Source organism: Leuciscus leuciscus, assembly GCF_965113295.1.
Source record: "Leuciscus leuciscus genome assembly, chromosome: 4".
In the NCBI taxonomy this organism is placed as follows: domain Eukaryota; kingdom Metazoa; phylum Chordata; class Actinopteri; order Cypriniformes; family Leuciscidae; genus Leuciscus; species Leuciscus leuciscus.
The window spans coordinates 4,337,951-4,358,702 of record NC_138728.1 but is presented as its reverse complement, the minus strand read 5'-3'; the positions used below and the strand labels follow the sequence as shown (position 1 = coordinate 4,358,702).

Below are 20,752 nucleotides of genomic sequence, written 5' to 3'. Positions count from 1 at the left end.
CGCTCCAAAATGTCTGTTTTTAGCAGCAAGAAAACTGATTCGCTGTCTAAAACATACAGAGGTGGACAGTAACAAAGTACATTTACTTGAGTACTGTACTTAAGTACACTTTTTGAGTATCTGTACTTTACTTGAGTATTATTATTTCTGGAAACTTTTTACTTTAAAGGTGGTATCAGTGATTTCAGGCCTAAAAATATTTTTATCACATTCATCTAATCTTTCCTAACGATCCGCTAGCTGCCCGCCCCATAAGCATGCCGTCAAAAAAACGCATCTCTGTACGCAGCCTAGGCTCTGAGATCTGCACACAAAAACAAATGGTTTAGCCAAACACTCAAAACCAAAACAAATAGTGTTTCAACCAATCACTGACAGGGGGAGGGTGTTGTGAGGTTTTGAGTTTCCGCTAGAAAAAAATGGTTTCGTTTTCCGGACATTTTGATGATTTGCCGGTCAAATATCGCCTCTTAATTAGTCAAGTTGAGGAAAACTGAAGGCAGGCTATGTACACTTAAAAAATGACATAATCAGGCCGTATAGAATGCAACATGTTTATAACTTTCAAATAGACGAAAAAAAACATGAACGTCCGATTGGCGTCAATCAACGGCAATTGTTTTTACTATGGTTTCACATTCATAGTTTAACAAACCAATCCCCCTTCCCCACATAAAATATCTGAATAGTAGCCCATTGTTTTTATTCAAGCGAACTTAATTATACACTCTGGTGTACACCTGACAGCTGGTAACATTTAAATTGGCCACCGTGAAATGACTCTTTGTCAAATGAACTGGAACAAACAAATGACTAGGCCTATAACATTGTCTTGCGTCATTTTAGGCTACTTTTTACGCTGTTTTGCAGTGCTGAATTGTGCAGCTGCCGACTTAAAATCAAAACTTCCCTGTAGCCGCGTTTCCATTACAGATGTGCGCAAATGTTTTGCGCTATTATCTAAATATCTATGAAAAACTATTGCGAAATGACGCCGTTTCCATTAACCGATGTTATGCGACTAAGGGCTCTTACAGAGTCAACGCATTCGTTACGCATACGCGCCTGCAAGGCTACGCATCGCTACGCTTCGGCCGCCATTATGCGTCTATGCGATAAGACAAGATAAGTAATTTAAAAAATCACGGCAACGGACGTTGGTTTATATAATATCACAGCCACCGCATTAGACATTATTATTATTATTAAAGGAAGGAGACGTGGCGTGTTATCCAAGCATTAATGGCAGGGAAAGACCCTTATACTGCGAACGACACATTTAAGGAGCTTCTGGGTGTTTCGCCCTCATTTCTGCTCCGAGGTTTTGATTGTGGCATTTCTTTGAGATTTAGAATTCAGTATAGGCTAATTATTGTTCCTTTTACGAATTTAATAAAGAACTCTGTCTCGTATTCTGTCCAAACGATCCATGTAGGCTACTTTTGTGTCCATTCGTTTTTCCTTTTTTAACCCGTAATTGAAAAACGAAAAATGAACGGTTGTTGTCTTTTTAAAACGCAAAGTTGAACACCAAAATTTTAATTTGACCTGGCTACACCAACTGCTGCGCAAAAAAGTAAATATCGACGAATTTTCTGATTTTTGTTTATGACTTTTTGCCCCTTTATTAAACTAAAATATTCACAAATTAATATGGAAAACATATGTCGATTTTACTGGTTTTCTAAGGCCAAATTAGAACCTGGAATTGATATTTTTCCCGCAGTGCTGAATGAGAAGAGCCATTAATATTATTAATAAACTATTGTTTTCTAAGTATCGGCTAAAATCATATCTCCATCTCCGCTGTTAAGCAGATGCGCTTTTAGAGAGAAATGCATTTTTCGGATTACATAATCAGTATGTAAAAAGTATTAGCTTTCGATTCGAATTTGTTCGTTTTAAAGTGGACATTTCAAGCTTTAGCCTACATAGGCTATATTTTGTTTCAGTTCTCGCGCTCCAGTTTATGGAGATTATGAAAGTGCGTCTGATTGTTTTATTTTATTTTACAAAAGCACAACGTTTTCTTGTTATTGTGAGTTTACACAAATAAAAGTAGTTGAGAATAATGTATTATTATTTTCTGTATGACCAGAAATGATAGAGTATTTTAAGTTGTTTCCACTGTTGATAGGAAATTGCAAGTGTTCGCGCCCGCGCCTCCGTGCCATGCAGTGCGCGCTCCACACTCAGCTTTGTTACTTTTTTGCATTAAAGCGTCTTCTAAATATAGCCTATTAAATAATATAATAATATAGCCTATTATAATATAATAAAATAATATTAAATTATTATTTGCGTAGCTATACATGGACCTCAAACACACCGCGTCTTCTAAGTAAGGTGACTGTAAATGCGCAAAAACTGTTTCCATTGCAGTTTTGCGAAATATTCCTTTTTCGAATTGCCTGAAAAACCACCTCATGCGAGCATAAAAACTTTTTTGCGATAAACGGGAGTTTTTGCGAAACTGACGTGTTTCCACTGTGCATATTTTTTATTCGCAATTTCAATTAGCGCAATTTGAAGGGTAATGGAAACGCGGAACGACTTGCAATGCGCATAAGCCGCGTAACCTTGTTCTCCGCAAGGCGACTTCGCTGCTTCATTTTGATCCGATTCTGCTTTTTCTCCGGTGGTGGTGGTGGAGCTGTCTGGACATCTGAGGCTTCAGGCAGGCGTTCCTGATTCACCATCGTCCGTCGCGTCTGGCCTCTGAAAAAAGCTTTTAAGGCTAGTCTGCCTGGGCCTGGCCATATTTGAAACGTCTCACTCATTCGTTCGTTGTTTAGGTCTATATTACAGCCGTTTTAGGCGTGCGCTTTATTTGAAATGCAGCATGCGATGTTGTTTAATAACTTTCAAACGGTAGAGCCTGTTCCTTTATAACATAGCCAAAGGTCGGTGTATTTTTGCTTTATACATTTTAGGCGTATTCTCAAATTCAGATTGTGTTAGGGGGGCGGGATTATTAGGCAATTTGACCGGAGAGATTTAATTTTGTCGGACATTTAATTTTTTCCGGCCAATGTCCGGCAATTACCGGACAACGGAAACCATGGTTGGAACACTATTTGTTTTGGTTTTGAGTGTTTGGCTAAACCATTTACATTTACATTTACATTTATGCATTTGGCAGACGCTTTTATCCAAAGCGACTTACATTGCATTATCCTATACATTTATACTTAGGTATGTGCAATCCCCTGGGATCGAACCCACAACCTTGCGTTGTTAACGCAATGCTCTTACCACTGAGCTACAGGAAAGCTACAGGAAAGATTTGTTTTTGTGTGCAGATCTCAGAGCCTAGGCTGCGTACAGAGATGCGTTTTTTTGACGGCATGCTTATGGGGCGGGCAGCTAGCGGATCGTTAGGGAAGATTAGATTAATGTGATAAAAATATTTTTGGGCCTGAAATCACTGATACCACCTTTAACTTCACAACATCTGAAAGACAAATATCATACTTTTTACTCCACTACATTTCTGTCAAGGTCCTTGAGTAAAAAAGTAGTAACGTCAGTCAGGTAATGATTTTGGTTGCATTTTGGTTGGAAATGAAAGTCAGGTTGACGTTAGAACACGACTGATGTTGGTTTTTGACGTCAACGCGGTTAAAATTTTCATCCACAATACAACATCTGTCCAACGTTGGAGATTAACGTCAATCTGACGTTGGATTCTGACATCAACCTGATTTTCATTTTCAACGTTGGGTTTGGTCTTCTAAATGCGAATTTTGTCATTGTTTTGGAGCACACTAGCTTATAGATAACAGTAAGGCTAACATATTCATTCTAAAAGCCAACAAACTTTAAATAGGGCAATATTTGAGGGAACAGCCATTTGGGTGTCTGAAACCATTGTGGACGTTATTGAGTGCACTTATTCAATCTCACATTCAATCCCACTACTGGAACTGTGTTCTAGAAATAAATGTGATACTGATATGAGGGTATGCAGGCATAGATTCAACAGCATAAGGTACTGTAAGTATTACATACAACAATGCAACAATAATAAAACAAGCATTGACATTTACTTTTTACTTTTGATACTTAAGTACTTTTAAAAACAAGTACTTCTGTACTTTTACTTAAGTAAAAATCAGTCTTTACAACATTTACTTGTAACGGAGTAATATTTGACCAGTAGTATCTGTACTTTCACTCAAGTAAGGAAGTTACTCAACCTCTGAAAACATAGAATAACATCCGTTAATATCATTCACAAACGTTCCTAGGCAGTAGTGGAAAGCCCCCTCACCGCCAGCCACTGATGACAAAGCCTCTGGCAGAGTAAATGCAGCTTTAAAGAGTTTGTCAGAGCAATAATGGCATTTTCACCAGAGTGGCATGTTGCAGACTTAAAGGAACTAAGAGTAACCGCAACTTCGAAATCGTTGCTTGTTTCTCTTTTCTACTTCAGTACACTATAAGCTCTCAATTATGGGGTTTTACTTCAGTTCTTGTCATTATCTTATTCATTTTTGTACTTAGTAAGGCTTTTCACACTGCACTTAACCCTGGGTTATCATCATTTTAAACACCACTTTTAATCCAAGGTAAAGGAACGTTTCACACTTGTAAATTAGAAGTGCCGTTAGCACCGCTTTTCACCCGGGCTTATGAAACCCTGCTCGGGAACAGGAGTAGCGCTGCTATTGGCGTCATTAATCTCGCATTGCGTTGCAACCAGTGTATTGTGAAATGATCTGTGTCAGAATGTTATGGCTAGTCGCTTAGCAACCAACAGCCAATCGCATGGCTCATAAGCACATGCTTTGAACACAGTCATGGGCATTGTATAAACAGTAGTTTAGCGTTTGAAGGGAAATTGTCAAATGGTGACAACTCTCATGACCCTCCCCCACTGTCAACGAATACCCTCCCATCGAGTTCGTGCTCGTCAGTGCGTGCGCACCAGATTTTCTGTGAACGTGCCCGTCTCATCAGCATCGATCAACACCATGGAGTACTCGCTACTCGGAGGTATGCTGCCCTGGCTAATCTACCCATAGATTGCAATTGCTAACGTCATTTATACTCTAAATGAGCTTATTTGATTTGTTAGTGTTTTGAAAGCGAGATACAAGTCTCAGATGAAGACTATGGCGAGGGGGGGGTGGGATCTGTGGCGTGTGCACGACCTGTGATTGACAGTCAGATCCCCCCCCGCGCTGATTGGACCCGATGATCCGGGAGCGGTGGATTTTTGCAAAACAAATAACACGCTCCAGGTGGAATTAGAAGCTCAGGTTTTTTCTAAAACCACCTTATTTATGTTGTTCTGTCGGATTATAGTGTTGATTTCACTGAATATGATTAAAAAAAAATTGCCGACGGCAGCTTTAACCCAGTTTTTAGTGTGACCCAGAGTTAACTATATTTCAAGTGTGAAAAGCCCTAGTGAGATGTTTTTCTCATTTTTTCTTAAGGCGAGACACGGCAGGCAAAAACATCGTTTTTTTTTCACCGGTCAATTTTGAGATTTTGGGTTATTTGTCTTCAATAACATGTATTCTTTCAGACTTGTGCTGAAAAAAAGTCCAAAATACACATTTAGGTCTTTATTTTACTACACTTTGTCTGTTTGAGTGTGCAGATTTCGCCTAAATTCATCAAAAGTTGACGTTCTAAATCATCCCGCTGCTCCGCGATCGCTGTGTCTGATCTCTGTCATCACACACCGTTAGAAAGCTCTCTCTCTTCTTTTCAATGCTGTTGGATCCAAATATGGTAATTTCCTGTCTATTAGCAACAAATCGTGAAAGTAAAACGGGTGATTTAACTCGAAATGCGCAATCTCATTGGCTGATGCCAATTTATGACAACGTGATTCGTTCATAATCGTCACGTGACGCGCTCTGACATTTCCGCGGAAGTTCAAAATGTTGAAAGATATGCGTGCAAAATTCTCTCAGAGAAGCCGAAAACAGTTGTCATTAGCTAGAAGACACAAGGGATTACCAATGAAGACAAAAGATGATGAAATGGGTCTTCACTATTTTTTTCATGAGAGCCGCACTGATAGGACAAAGTCAGTAGAAGAGCCATACGTCGTCCTTTCAGTTTCGGTTCTCAATCGACCAAGTGTTTACATGTTCTCTCGATAAACCACCTCTTTCAGTCCGATCGAAATTATTTGTAATAGAGCTGACACTTTGAGTTTGTAATGGGTTATGTTATGAAATATCTGTAGTGACTGGCTGCATGATATCGCCGTATTTTTACAGCCATGCGAGGCACAAATTAAAGTTTGGCGGGCCGCATGAGGCTCGCGAGCCGCGCAATGAGTAGTGCTGTAACATTTTGAACACATCTAAATGTTAGTCAAAAAGACACATCACATTTCAAAGCACTTAAAACCCACGAGCCAAATCCTGAAAACAGTCCCCTCAGTCAGCCGATGGTGAAGCTAAACAGAACTCAACAGAACAAAACTAATTATGAATCATTCAAAATATCATATCATATTATATCATATCATATATATCTTTACATATATTAAATTATCCTTTGTATCTAAAACAATATCTAACTCCATTTCGCTCTTCATATAATTTAAGGCACACTGATCAATTATTTTTTTATGTTCCCAAAATTAATAAAGAAGTTGGTGGTCGGGCATTCCAATTTAAAGCTCCATCAGATTGGAACAGTTTACCAAGTGTAATCAGATCCATTACTTCGTTTAATCTTTTTAGGCCATTACTACATGATCATTTGCAGAATACATGTTTTTGCTTTTGATTATACCCACTTTCAAACATGTGATTTTCATTATACTGAATGGTACTGAACCTGCATGTTATATGTGATGACTGTATACTTACTGTTTTAATGTACTTAGAGGGCTGGTATGTGAGGAGATATGGAGAGCTAAATGTTGGTATGAATGTGAAGTATTATGTGTCATACAATGTAACCTGTTGTCTGTATTTGTGTTTGTTTTAAGGACCCCCTCGAAAACGAGATGATGCATCTCAAGGGGTTATCCTTCAAATAAATTTCAAATTTCAAATATATTATATATATTTAGAACAATGGAGAAAGCAAACAAAGTAGACTAAATTGTTATTTGACAGAATATCTACACACTGCCAGAGAAGAAGAGACGGATCCTGACTAAATATAAAGGCTCAGTGACCACCAACTGGGTCAGACAGAGATGCACTTCCTCCTCCACTGGGAAAAAATATCTTCACTAAGTGATTTACACCTTGGACAAATAGCCAAAAGAATAAAACTTCCCAAAGTTGAATCTGCCAGAGGGACTGTGATATACCGGTATTTAGTTTTTCCATTCCACCTGTGTGATGGACAGTTGATGTGTTGTTTTGGATTTTATGATCAGTGATGGATGAAGCAATAATGAGTTTTAGATGTTAAACAGTATGATACATGGATTTTACTTGGACCTAAAGCATATTTTGTCTGTAATTCATGGCTTTCAATAGGAATTAGTGGAATTTTGCCATAAAAATCTTTAAAGGCCGTTTTCTCAAAATGAGTTTTTTCTCACACTCCTAGTGACGATTTTCCACTTCTGTAGCACCTACATACACCAAACTTTACAGTCGTATTCCTAACTATATTGTGAAGGTTTGTCCAGAGGGATTTGTTGATATATCATTCTTGGCCTGATTTATATGACATTTTAAGCCTAAAAATAGGGCGGAAATCAATTTTTTTATTCTATTGGCAGTATTTTCTGATTTACAGGGTAACAAAAGGAGATATTCATAATCCCCTCTGGTAATGTCTTTTCATTGAATATATCAACAAAATGCAAAAATAATTTTGAACCTTGTTTTTTTCAATGGTCAGATTTGTCACTTCAAAATATATGCAAATTAATGCATATTTAATTAGATATAGCCTCATTAGCATATTTAAAAATAAAATTACAGAAAACTTGCCATGCATTTTTTTCTCCTATTCATGTGAGTAATCAACTGGTAAAGTTTGATGGTGATATCTGTAAGTTAACAATTTTACCCTATTCACCTGTAGTGTCTCGCCTTAAGTGAAACAGGTCCTCAAACTGTTTTATTTTGCTCAGATCCTACACAGAAACTACAGTTTATGATCTTATTGTCTCTTTCAGTTGCGCCCAAAATCTCCAGCTCTTGCAACAAAAGCAGCGTAATCACGTGTGTCTGTGAGGCTCATGGGAATCCCTCGCCTAAACTAGAGTGGCGTCGATCTGGAAATGTTCTCACCAACTCTAATGACACGTTCATCAGGAATGAAACTTTAGGAAGCACAAGCTCGAAGAGCATCCTGACCATCCATCAGCCTCTCACAGACACGGACGTCCTGCAGTGTTTCAGTGCAAACACTCTCGGCACCGCCAGCGCCAGCCAACGGTTTCATCCCGTCACACGGACATCCGGGACAGAGACACGTGAGATTCGCTTCTCTGACACGCACAACAACAGCTTTATCTGATCAACAAGAATGATCACAAATGAGATCTCTAGAATATCTTAACCCTTCTGAAAAAGAAGTGCACTTAATTTGAATTGAATGTGCGCTTGTAGTGTACTTAAAATCTTAAAAGTATTCACTCTTAGAAGAAAAGTTTCTGTCCGGTGCTTCATATATAGAATCTTTTAGGGATGATTTTATGGATTTAGTTGTCCTTAATTTGTTTTGATAATTTTTATTATTTTAATTACATTTTATTAATTAAACAGCTCATAAACATACTTAATCAGTAGAAAAAAACTGAAAGACCCGTTAAACATTAATGTATTTTCGCAATCATTTAAGACATTTCTCCTTAGAACCTTTTTGGTATAAAGTGATCTTTAAAATTTATTCAAGAACCCTAGAGTTCTATATAGAACCCCATTTAACGTTTTTTTTTTTTTTTACTTTAAAGCACATTTTAAATTATTGTTTTAATACATTTTGTTGTGCTTAAAGAAGTAGACTTATTTTGATGTGTTGACTAACATATTAAAAGCACACAAAGTACTCGATTATAATTTTAATTGTAAAATGAGTGTGTTATTCATTATTACATTTAAAGATAATATATTAAAAGCCGCTTCATTACAAATGTGTAATTAAAAACACATTTATATATGTTTAAATATGCATAACCTACAATTTTCGGTTAAACATTTTTTTTGAGGGGTCCGTGTTATAGTGTAATTATACATAATAATTAACTACATGTACTTAGGATTAGGGTGTGATTAGGGTTAGCTGCATGTAATTATGCATAATTTATAGTTATTACTATAGTAACTACATGTAACAAGGACAGTATAAAATAAAGTTAAAAAATGTTCAATAGAAATGACATTCAAGTTTATTTTAGTTTACATACATGCTTATCAGTATTTGGCTGTACACTTTCACCATATTTCAAAGACAATAGAAGTAATTGAGAAATTACATAAAAATATGTACTTTAGTCTTATACTTAAAAAAAATAACTCTAAGTTTGGCTTATTGCATTTAATATAAATTTAACCTATAATTATAAATAACATGCAATTATGTGTCTGAAAACATTACCTTCAGTTCACACTTAAATATTAAAACATTCTTACTTTTTTTCTTTTTTTAAGTATGCTAAAGTGTACTACTTTTCCACAGGGGAATTATTTCTCCTAGAAAGCAATGAGATCAAATGGAGACCAAATAGAAACTTTTCTCCAGAGAAATGTGCTCATATTTGCCAAGATACTAAAGTCTGTAATCAAATATCAGAGATCTCAGTATGAACTTGAATCGAATCTATGATCAAATGATATGAGCTGCTCTTCACATTCATTTTTATCCCTCCTGAGAAACATTTTAGACACTTAAATGATCTCATTTAACAGTCATGAGCTATAAAAGCCCAACCTCTGAGCACTAAAACACTGCTTTCCAGGTTTCCATCACCCGTCTGTGCTGCTCGGAGCTGCTGTCGGCGCATCAGCGATGATGATCTTGTGCATCATAGCAGTCTACAATGAACGGTGGGTACATCAGACAAAATAATGTCATTTGTCGAAAGACAAAAAAACATGATTATCACAGAACTGGTCCAATATATAATGAGCTGAGGCTAAACTATGGATGATTACAGAGATTTTTTTGGCTATTCTGGTAAATGTGTTCAAACTCCAAAAAATGCTTGTCTTGTTTTCCAGTACAAATATCTAAACGTTCTTAAATCAAGATATTTTTACTTGAGAAGCAAAGTGACTTCAGATATTAAGTCTTGGTTTCAGAAAAATGCCAATGGGTTCAGAGAAATACACTTTTTTAACCCCATTGGCAGATATTTGTTCTTGTTTTAAACAATCTTAATTTTGATAGATTTTTCAGAAAACAAGACTTTTATATCCCATTTTGCTTCTCAAGTAAATGTGTCTTAATTTAAGAATGTTCATATATTTGTACTGGAAAACAAGACAAAAATACAGAAGAACATAATTTTTTGCAGTGTGAAGCCAAGTGTGAGACTTTTACTTTACTAGCCTCATCACAAGGAGGATTTGTGATTCTGATTGACATATTATATCAGAATCTAAAGGCCTAATAACAATTTTCAGAAGAAGGAATCCCAAACCTTCAAGAACCAGACAAGACGACACATCTGGACTCATACTGTCTCAAATAGTGAGTTAAACACACTCACACTATTCATTTTCAAAGACATCACAAACGGACATTTATCTGATTCTGCTGTGTTTCTGCTCCATCAGGCCACGGATTCCCATGGAGACGGCGAGTGTGTTTACGGGAATAAAGACATGCTGTCAGCCGTTACACCAAGATCACCAGAATGTCTTCATTATTCCACCATCGACTTCACGAACGCAGAGCCGGCGTCAGGAGAGATCAGGGGCGCCTCCTCGCTGACCGAGGAATATGCTGAGATCCGTCATCATTCTGCAGGAGACGCAGCATCTGCGACCGACCTCAAGGAAGACCAAAGCCCACAAGATAGTAGGGCGAAGATCCCGGATGTGTCATCAGAAGACACGATTTATGGAAACATGACCCGTCGCTTGGTTGTTTAAAGACAGAAAAGGAACAGTTGCACTTTGTCCAAAATCTAATACTTCCCTGCTATACAGTATGGGTAAATGTAGTATCATGTCCGAATACATAGTATTGAAAAAACATTAGGCTAAACATACCCAGGATGACCTACTACTTCTTAAGTGCGCATTCAATGAACACTTCATTATCCCAATTAGGGCCCGGGAGAGGAGTTGTGAATGGCAGTGAAGCGACGCAGCTGACGCTGTAGGTCACATGACCGTGACAACAGGTCACATGATAGTACCAACTCGGACAGAATGCAATTTTACCGTTGGTCAGTGCAGATGTTGTTGAACAGTGAAGGCCTGTTTAGACCAATAACTATAACGAAAACCACAACGATACGAAAGATAAATGACTTTTAAAAGAAAAAATCCAGCTGATGAACAATAAAAACATTGACAGCCAATCAGAATCCATCCTTCTGTAAAGAGCTCGAGGCATTTAAAGCAGTAGACGACAAAACTGCAGAGCGCACTTATAATAAACAGAAAGATATTGTTTGTTGGTGTGACTGTGGAAAATAATATTGTTATGATTTTATAGTTATGATTCTTGGTGTGAACAAGCCTTTAGAATGAACCAAAACCTTCAAATCTTTATGCATAACTCAAACAGCACAAATGGATTTTTAGAGCAATTTTTCACCAACAAATTGCAATTCTATCATTCCAAACCAGTAGGACTTTCTTTCTTCTGTTGAACATAAAAGAAGATAATTTGAAAAATGTTCCAGTGTTTTTTTTCCTCAGTGCTAATGGGGTCCAATGATGTTTTTGGTTGCCAATGTTCTTCAAAATATCTTCTTTTACGAACTATCCATATACAATTAGGGATGCACCGATTGGGAAATTCTGGGCCGATACCGATACCGATGTTTAACATAACAACTTGGCCGATGGCCGATGCCGATGCCGATGTTTTTTCTTTTTGTTATTTATTCCTTCTTTTGTGCCACGGAAACATACAAGTCTTTCGGCTCTTGATCACACTATCCTAGAATGAGCACAAATTCAATCAGACCAATTTATGAAACAAAAAAAACCTTTAATGTCACTTTCTGGTTGACAGTTATAACCTTATTTATAAGTTCTTTTTTCAGTTGTTATGAAGAGCAATATGAGAGAGAAATTTGGTAATCATTGTCTGACCCAACAAAAAAAACATTATAATATTCATTTTATTTTTCGTGTTCGCATTTATGAGGGAAAAAACACGGGTGAATGTTCATACCAAAATATTAAATTTTAAGCGCGCACGCGCTCTTCTGCGAGAGAGAGAGAGAGAGAGAGAGAGAGAGAGAGAGCCCCGACCGCGCGCGCGCTCTCACTCACTATTCAGAGCGGTCAAGCTTCCCCGTACTTTTTGACAAGAGTCCTTGACAGGGAGGCCAGAGTTTCTTTGCAGCTCAAGTCGGCGGCGGTGTGTACAGTTAACGCTCTATCTGTTGACGGCGCTGAGGGAAAAGCTCCCGCCACTGGAAGAAGCAGTCGCCGCCCATTTGTGTCGTCCTGCGCACCCATCAAAGCCGTGCAGAACGTCTTCAGCACTCGCGGATCGTGCATACTCCGCCGCTTCTTCTGCTACACACCATGGTCGTTCTTTTCTCGAGAAAAGGAGTTTTCTCATAGAAAATAAATAAATAAATGCGTCATTGTACCCAGCACTTCTGAAAATGCACTTCCGAATGCGTCTCTGTCCCCAGCATATCAAACCAAACTGACGCCCATGTGACATCGGCGAATGTCATTTTTATTTCCCGATGGCCGATGGCAGTTAACGAGGCAAATATCGGCCGTTACCGATGTTCAGCCGATGCATCGGTGCATCCCTATATACAATATGAATGAACTAACATTATGATGGACAGAAATTAGCTACTTTATGGCAAATTACTTGAAATAATCAGCAACACTTAAAGTCCCCTGTATTTTATCCCTTAAAACTCATCCAAAATTACATATTTAAACGTTTTTTTTCCTTTAAAATACCTTAAAATAGTTTGAATATAACTACACCCTTGACTCATTTAGTATAGGGGGTTCTATGAATATGCAAATTAGCCCCACCCCCACTCACTCACAGCAGCTCAGAGATCCACTCGTTGACCTGGGCTGCGTTTCCCAAAAGCATCGTAAGCCTAAGTTGATCGTAAAAACGATCGTACGACTGATCTTAATATTATGGTCTGTTTCCCAAAAGCATCGTAGCTTAAGTAGCACTTGAAAATCTTCGTAGAACTACGAGTGCTCTGGAGTAATCGTACATCCCCAAGTGCATCGTAAGAAGAAAGATTTATGAGGACACCTGCAGGACAACTGGCAGATTACACCTTTAACTTTATTCAAATGCAATGTGATTATAATTTAAGGTTTTGATTTACTTTATTGTACACTTTATTACTCTTTTTTTGTTGTTGGTTAAATGAATGTATAAATTAAATAATTAAAAAGGTCAGAAAACAAAACAAAAAAATTGAAATAATTTAATCTAATAATTTTAATCAAAATTAAATGAATGAACAAAAAATAAATAAAAGAAATCCTTTAAATCTGTTAAAAATGACATCTTTGTTTCGCTCTATCTCCTCTAAAAGGATATCAATTTCATATTTTTGAAAGGTATCTTTTCTTGTTTTTTGTTTTGTTTTGCAGCCATTTTGTCAGTGCCTCCGCCTGTAGGTGCTTTATATAGACTTGTCTTGATTGCTAATCCACAACAGATGACAATTATTAGGTAAACGTTCAGAATACGATTCCATATAAGGTTATATTTCAGCACTTCGCGAATGGACAGCGACTCTTAAGTAGCACGTAGAGCGCGTTCTCGCGCGTTCATGTTAAGTGCATTTTTGGGAAACACTCGTGGAATTGCTGCGAGCGTTCGTAACCTTGCACGTAGAGAGCGCTCTTAAGAGCTAAGATACATCGTTATCGGGAAACCCGGCCCAGATTGGTTACAAGTTTGTGACGTCAGAAACACTAGCGAATTCAATATTTTTGAGACTGTCTTTGGTTCACTGCAGTTTTAAGGAGAAAATACTCAGCAATGGTGTTGACTAACGCATTTGTACATGGTTTGTCTCAAAGCATATTAAAAACACCACACAGACATATAAACAACATTAAAAGCTTGATTTTCACAGCGGGACTTTACAATAAGGTCACATTTGTTAAAGGGATAGTTCGGAGTAAAATCAACCTAGGGTCCTTTGCACCATGACCTCGAGCCAAACACCCCCCCAGAAGCCTTTTTTCCCTTGGTTGAACATTATTAAAGTTAGAGCTTATTTAGAGATATCAACCGGATGGCTTATTGCAGGCGCTAACGGATCCAAGGATGTATCTCATAAATTACCCCACTAATAATGACCAGAATGGTACCAAACTTATACAGTAGTACAAATAGGTTCTGTACTCACAAAACGAGGCATTGGAAAGTTTGTAAGTACATCAGTTTATTTAAATAACACTTGCCTGGCGGCTCATGCTACTGCTAACCTGGACGTCTACGTCACTTCAGTGGTTTGGGAAAAGCACGTAAAAGTCCTGGCAGAAAATGATGCATAAGGATGTAGTGTAACGACGCCCAGTTCCAGGAATGCACTAATATTTTGTTGGTATAGTACCAGTTTGCAACAATTATTAGTTAACACTAAGTTGTTACCACTTCGGAAAAAATTATAATTCGCCGTTACACTACATCCTTATGCATCACTTTCTGCCAGGACTTTTACGTGCTTTTCTCAAACCACTAAAGTGACCTCGACGTCCAGGTTAGCAGTAGCATGAGGCGCCAGGCAAGTGTTATTTAAATAAACTCCTGATGTACTTACAAACTTTCCAATGCCTCGTTTTATGAGTACAGAACCTATTTGTACTACTGTAGAAGTTTGGTACCATTCTGGGCATTGGCTGGAGGTCATGGTGCAAAGGACCCTGATTTTACTCCGAATCATCCCTTTAACATTAGGTAATGCAAAATTTGTTTAGTAAATGTTGAAATTAACATTAACTAATATTAACAAAGCATTGTTCATCGTTCGTTCGTGTTTACTAATGATAACAAGTGAAAACTTATTCTAAAACATTCCCTAATGACCTTTGTGACCTTTGGTCAGAGATCTTACAGAAAATATAGGAGTCAGAAGTTCATTTCTGTAAAATAGCATGAGTTTGAACAAACATTTATTTTCTTACCAGATCAGCAGTGGGAAGCGTACTTGACATCAGTGTGTCGTTTACGTTACTTGTGATTGAGAACACAGCCAGCTTCTTCTGGTGTCACACTTTCAGACAGAAACTCCTTTAAAAATAGGAGCTCCTTCTGGAGGGATAAAATATTACATTTTAAAACATTATTTTTATAATGTATTTTATTATACATCAGTGTCTTCATTTTCTATTCAAAATGTATTATTATTTTTTTCTTTTTAAAGAAATCAGCTTCATCCTAGTTTATGAAAAAAAAAATTGCATATAGTTATACAAAAAACTTCAAGATTAAGACTGAAGATAGGTGTTTTCAGAAATATCTGAGATGAAATATTGACAAAGAACAATGCTGTTAAATTAACCTCTTCTATTTAGGTCATTAGTACTATTTCAATAAAAAATATTTGTATTTCTTTTTTTGTTTTAAGTTTAATATATATTTTATTAAGTAATTTAGGCCTGGTTTCACAGACAGGGCTTAGATTAAGCCAGGTTTGGGCCTTTGTTCAATTAGGACATTTACAGTATGTAGCTTTTATATAGCCTATGTGCAAGTTGCTTTCCATTAAAACAGCTCAAACATGCCAGTCTGACTGGGACTAGACTCTGACTGGGCCTTGTCTCTGTAACCGGGGGGTATTGTCATTAGATTACTTTGATAAAGAAAATATAAATGGTACATTTGTGTTCAGAACATATTGCTCTTTCAAAACTAAAGACACGTAAAATTGCAGGCCATTTTGTAGCATGTCTCATGAAGCAGCACTCGAAATAAAGGCTAAAAAAAAACAACAGCAACTAAGAGGACGTGAAACACACATTATATTTTAAGAAGAAATACAAGAGAAGTGTGAAATGGGAAACACTTAAGAAGTTCAAACCCCTTACCTCTCTGACTAAATGACTGCATAGTTGCGTCTGCATACTTTTACATGTACATGCTTTCCAGTTATGTTTCACACAGCACATGTATTTTGAACGCTAAATAGGCCTATACCCAGCAAACACGTGTACGTTGTGGCAACGTTTGTGGCACGTTGCATTTCTTCTGTGGCAACGTCGCTGTCTACGTGCTCGCAACATTTTAACAACGTAGAATTGTAAAGGCCTATTTATACTTCTGCATCGAACATCGATACTTCTGCATCTGCATTAAGATGCCACAGAGCTGTAGCAACGTTGTTGCGCGACATTCAGCAACTGACTGATGACGTTCTGACAATTTTTTGTTTTTATGCTAGATAGGCCTTTATTGATATCCCCCATTTAGCATTTTATGTTTTGAGATTAATTTTTAATTAGTCAGATGTTAGATAATTATATCGTTTATTATTTAATGGGGCTATCAGTAAATTAGCCTAATTATAATCAACACCTGCAAAAGCACTTTGAAGAGTAAAAATTACAGAAGGTTACGTTAATTCAACTTTATTAAACTAACTGCAAGGTAATCAAATTGTACTTCCAAAAGTCATACATTTTGTGAAAAAAGAAAAAAAAAAGAAATAAATGAATAATATAAAAATTTCTTCTAAGTATAATAAATAAAACATAAAAAGCAAAGATCAGAACATTTAATGAACAAAACCGGTTCTGTACGTGGCAGACCGTAGTCGAAAGCCGGACGATAAAGTTCGGTAACGTTAAATGGAATAGCTAAACTAAATAGCAGACAAATGAAATGAAAAACTAAACAGTGCAAGCGAGGCTACATTAGTCACATTAGAAAATGAAGTTGTAGGTTGTGTTTGAATAATTACGTATGCTATTTAGCTGAGATAAATAAAACGCAATACTCACTTACCTTGCTCGATGAAGAACGAGACAACGTAGTGAGCCCAACGGGCGGTTGAAATTTAAAAGTCTGATTTTCGCGCTTCAGGGCAGTGACGAGTACATATGTAGTCCAGTGGTTGTCAAGACACCGTTGGCACAACAATGGCCCTGAACGGTGGTTTAATGTCAACATTGTGACAACGCTGTAACAACCTTCACCACACAACGTATTTATAGCAACCTTTTGGCCAGGTTGATAAAACGTTGTTAGAAGGTTGGGTACGTTGTGCCAACGTTCTGTGTTTGCTGGTTGACTGTCCTCGCACCAATAAGAGGGAGGGGATTTATTCTGATTAAAGATTACTAGGCTCATTAATTTAAAAAATAATAATGTTGTGCACGTATAAATCTTTTATAATAAAGGAGTATTACATTTAAAAATAAAAATAAATTGTCTTTTTATTATTATTATTGTAGGGTGACTTTAAAGTTAATTACATGTAAATTACTCTCGTTCTGAATGGCTGAACTCTCTCCTGACCTGCTTCCCTCCAGACACAAGCTTACACCTCACACACCCCAATAACTGGTTTGACAAGCCCAGTTTTCTATAAACTGGCTGCTGCTGTGAGACGTTTTGTTAAGACTACATTTTGCTCATATCATAGCCTGGAAAAAACCCACAGACACTTTCAATATGAACCAATTCAAGCCACTTCCTTCACAACCAGCTCATGATTGGGATTGCGATTGGGCAATAAAATTCATACGTTTGCACAGCTGGAGACGCACACAGGACTTTCTCATACTATTTAAAGCATTTGAATTTACTGTGCAGTGAATCAACAATATTAGTATGTCTTTTGCACATGTGCTAAACTTTAATTTGGTCAAAAGTATACAGAAAGATTAGCTCAAGAGCTACAGACATAGACTACAACCAGCAAAAACAGCCATTTTCATTTCATGGGACCATTAAGTTTAAGCTTCTTAATCCTTTTATTATGTTAAACATCTGGGTAAGATAATTTTCAGATTAAATCATTATTATTTTTTAATTGTCTGTGCACCTGCCTTTTACCATGAAAATGGCTGGCAAAAAAAAAAAAAAAACTGACCCATTTTTCATGGAGTTTCATACAATATCTCAGGGTGTTGCAACTTTGCAGGCATCTTCATGATCCTAAATAAGAAATAGTCACACAATTTCAAGAAAAACATGCTAGTATTTTCGACAACTCAAAAATGTGTTGCAGGTCACATGCCAAGTGTCACATGCCAATTCTGAGAAAGCATCAACTCTTTATCACAACATTATTTCATGTTTGTGTTGTTTCATGTAGGCAGGTGAAATAAAAACTCAAAGTGATCAGACTGATGTGTTTAAGTGTGATGAAGACATTCACACATGAACTTGGGTCATTTCAGTTTATTTTCTCATAAACTCTTTGCAACAAACGGTCAAGCACACAATTTATCAAAGAACAGTTTTCCATTCAAAGACCTCGACCGTACACGTTTGACAGCACAACATGGAGACAAATGTTGAGTAGAGAAAGGTCAGAATCCATGTCAGCCACTTCACTGCTGTGAACATCTCGTGTGTAAAAAGCAAACATGCACTTGTTACAAGGAAGGAAGAAAGAAACATTTTCAATAGGGGACTTTATTTTTCATTAAAAAACTTTTTTACTGCAATCCAGCTGATCAAACCCAATACTGCTGAATCGCATCAGGATTTCACCACACAAACGGCGCTGTAAAAACGTCGGCCATGTTTCCGTGGCAGAGCAGAAACGCTTGAGATTGTAAAGATCACGTTGGCAGTAGAAGCTTCATTTGAAAGCTCAGCTTGGCTCAAAATTAAGGGTTGCTATTATTAAGACACCAAGGTGTTCGATTCTAGTAGAAAAATGGCTGTGTGTCGCCTATTTCACGTCTGGAATGATTTTAGTGTGCATGTGCTTCTCTACTGATACCGAGGAGCTTAAATGTTTCTGACGTGCAGGAGAATCATCTCTCTACTATTGATAAGTAAGCTGAGGAAGACGTGTGGGTGTTAAACATTAATACTGTGTGAAACATACAAAAGACCAGATGACGGAAGGCAGACACGTCTTAAAACGGCAATCTAAAAATACAATTTGGCAATAGACCACCAGGGGGCAGTCAGTGTAGAAAAACGAAAGCTCATGATGTCCTCAAATAGTGCTGTCAATTGATCATCATGAGGCCGTATGAAAGTCACGTCTGAAAATGGAATATTAGCCGTCAATTTTACCTCTGGCAGGGTTGAGCAAAGGTTAAAAAGCAAAGGGTAACAGAGCTACAAAACGTATCTAAGGAAGAAGCACAGGCTGCATAGACACCACAAGAACTTGAAAAGTCATTGATTTAAAAGCTTGTGAGGGATGTTCTCTCCTGAAATACGTTTGCAGGTCCTTTTAGATTCAGAGCACTTTAAATAGTGGTCAATAACAAATAAAACAACATTAAAACAGAGACTCGACACTTTTTTTCTCCACTTTTTCGCTTTTCATCAAAAAATATGGGAAGCCCTCAGTCATTTCCGGAAATAGATGTTCTCACCAGTCATTTGATTCACCCTCGCAAATATACATTTGTACATTTTTTGGTATGTATATATAATCGGAAAAGGAAAATATGTTGAATATTTACAGACCGATGAACCGCTCTTATGCCCGTCTGCAGACAGAAATATCCTCATTTAACGCTCACAAAAAGAGACTGACGTTAAACTCATTGTTTTCTGCTGTACAAACAGACAAAATAACAACAAAAAAAACTGTCGAGAACATGTCGTAAAGTTAAGTATATATATATATATAATAATTAATATATTCATTATATACAATTTTATTTAAAATGTAATAATGGATGCATTCAAGTTGAGGGTAATGTGCTTAATTGTAATAAAAATAATGTTAAACAAATCCCTTTTTGGTTCCTAAATACAGGCAAAATTATTCTTCATGAATAGATTTTTTTTTCTTTTGATTTTGGGTGTTTATGTTAATACATAAACATAAACCACACAGGTGAAGAAAAATGTGTTATGTTAAATATGCATCAGATCTGTGGCCTTTCCCTCTGAATGCAGCAAACAAAACATTGAAGAAAAAAAAGACAAAACCCGAACCAAAAACACAGGGAAAACGCTTTAGGCTTTAGTACCACACACGGTACAAGAGTTTTCCGGCTTGATTAAATTATATTAGACAGGACACAAACAAACCGTCAAAAGACAAAAAATGCTGAAACCAGCAAAGCTTTGAGCTCCATCAGTGACGGAGATCTGTAGTCCTGTGACGAAACACTGTCTTTAGTCGAGAAGGCTAAAATCATCAGAAGACACAAAGGCAGCTTCTCCGGATTTTGGACGGCGACAAGAATGTAAAGGAGAAACACTGTAAAATGTGGTTGCATATATAAATGTTATTAAGAAGAGTCGTTATAAAAGAGGACACCTTTAAAAATAGCACTCGCATCAATCATGAAGGAGGGGGTCGGGCGAGCGGCCGGCGAGGAAAGCTAAAGAAACACCTGTGTGTGTGTGTGTGTGTTTGTGTGAATGGCTGAAGACACCTGTCTGGAAGAGGAAGTGTTCGGAGGACAGGGACACACACTTCCTGTGCGCTCCGGTCATTGGGTCAGTGTGCTGGAAGCTCTGAAGTACG

At 37.2% G+C, this 20,752-nt stretch overlaps 2 protein-coding genes and 1 long non-coding RNA gene across 36 annotated transcripts in view; 2 read left to right on the top strand and 1 right to left on the bottom strand.

The window, feature by feature from the left end:
• The window catches only part of LOC309497957 (sialic acid-binding Ig-like lectin 14), a 216,727-nt gene extending 204,935 nt beyond the window's left edge, over positions 1-11,792 (top strand). For 32 of the 34 annotated variants that reach the window (XM_082168386.1, XM_082168387.1, XM_082168379.1 and 29 more), the window contains 4 exons: positions 8,117-8,416; positions 9,902-9,989; positions 10,569-10,635; positions 10,722-11,792. In XM_082168386.1, coding sequence (XP_082024512.1) covers positions 8,117-8,416; positions 9,902-9,989; positions 10,569-10,635; positions 10,722-11,039 — 773 coding nt within the window. In that variant the 3' untranslated portion in view covers positions 11,040-11,792. The remainder of the gene's footprint in view (positions 1-8,116; positions 8,417-9,901; positions 9,990-10,568; positions 10,636-10,721) is intronic. The other 2 variants (XM_082168388.1, XM_082168384.1) reach the window with 2 other exon arrangements.
• A 4,736-nt stretch (positions 11,793-16,528) lies between these two features.
• LOC309498003 lies at positions 16,529-19,073 on the top strand. Its single transcript, XR_014205797.1, has 2 exons — positions 16,529-17,182; positions 17,968-19,073. It is a non-coding gene; the product is annotated as an uncharacterized lncRNA (long non-coding RNA).
• Positions 18,430-20,752, bottom strand: part of LOC309497972 (fatty acyl-CoA reductase 1) — a 41,092-nt gene continuing 38,769 nt past the window's right edge. Inside the window, exon 12 of the mRNA XM_082168439.1 lies at positions 18,430-20,752. This exon is cut by the window's right edge and continues 128 nt beyond it. Within this exon, the coding sequence (XP_082024565.1) occupies positions 20,718-20,752 (35 nt within the window). The 3' untranslated portion in view covers positions 18,430-20,717.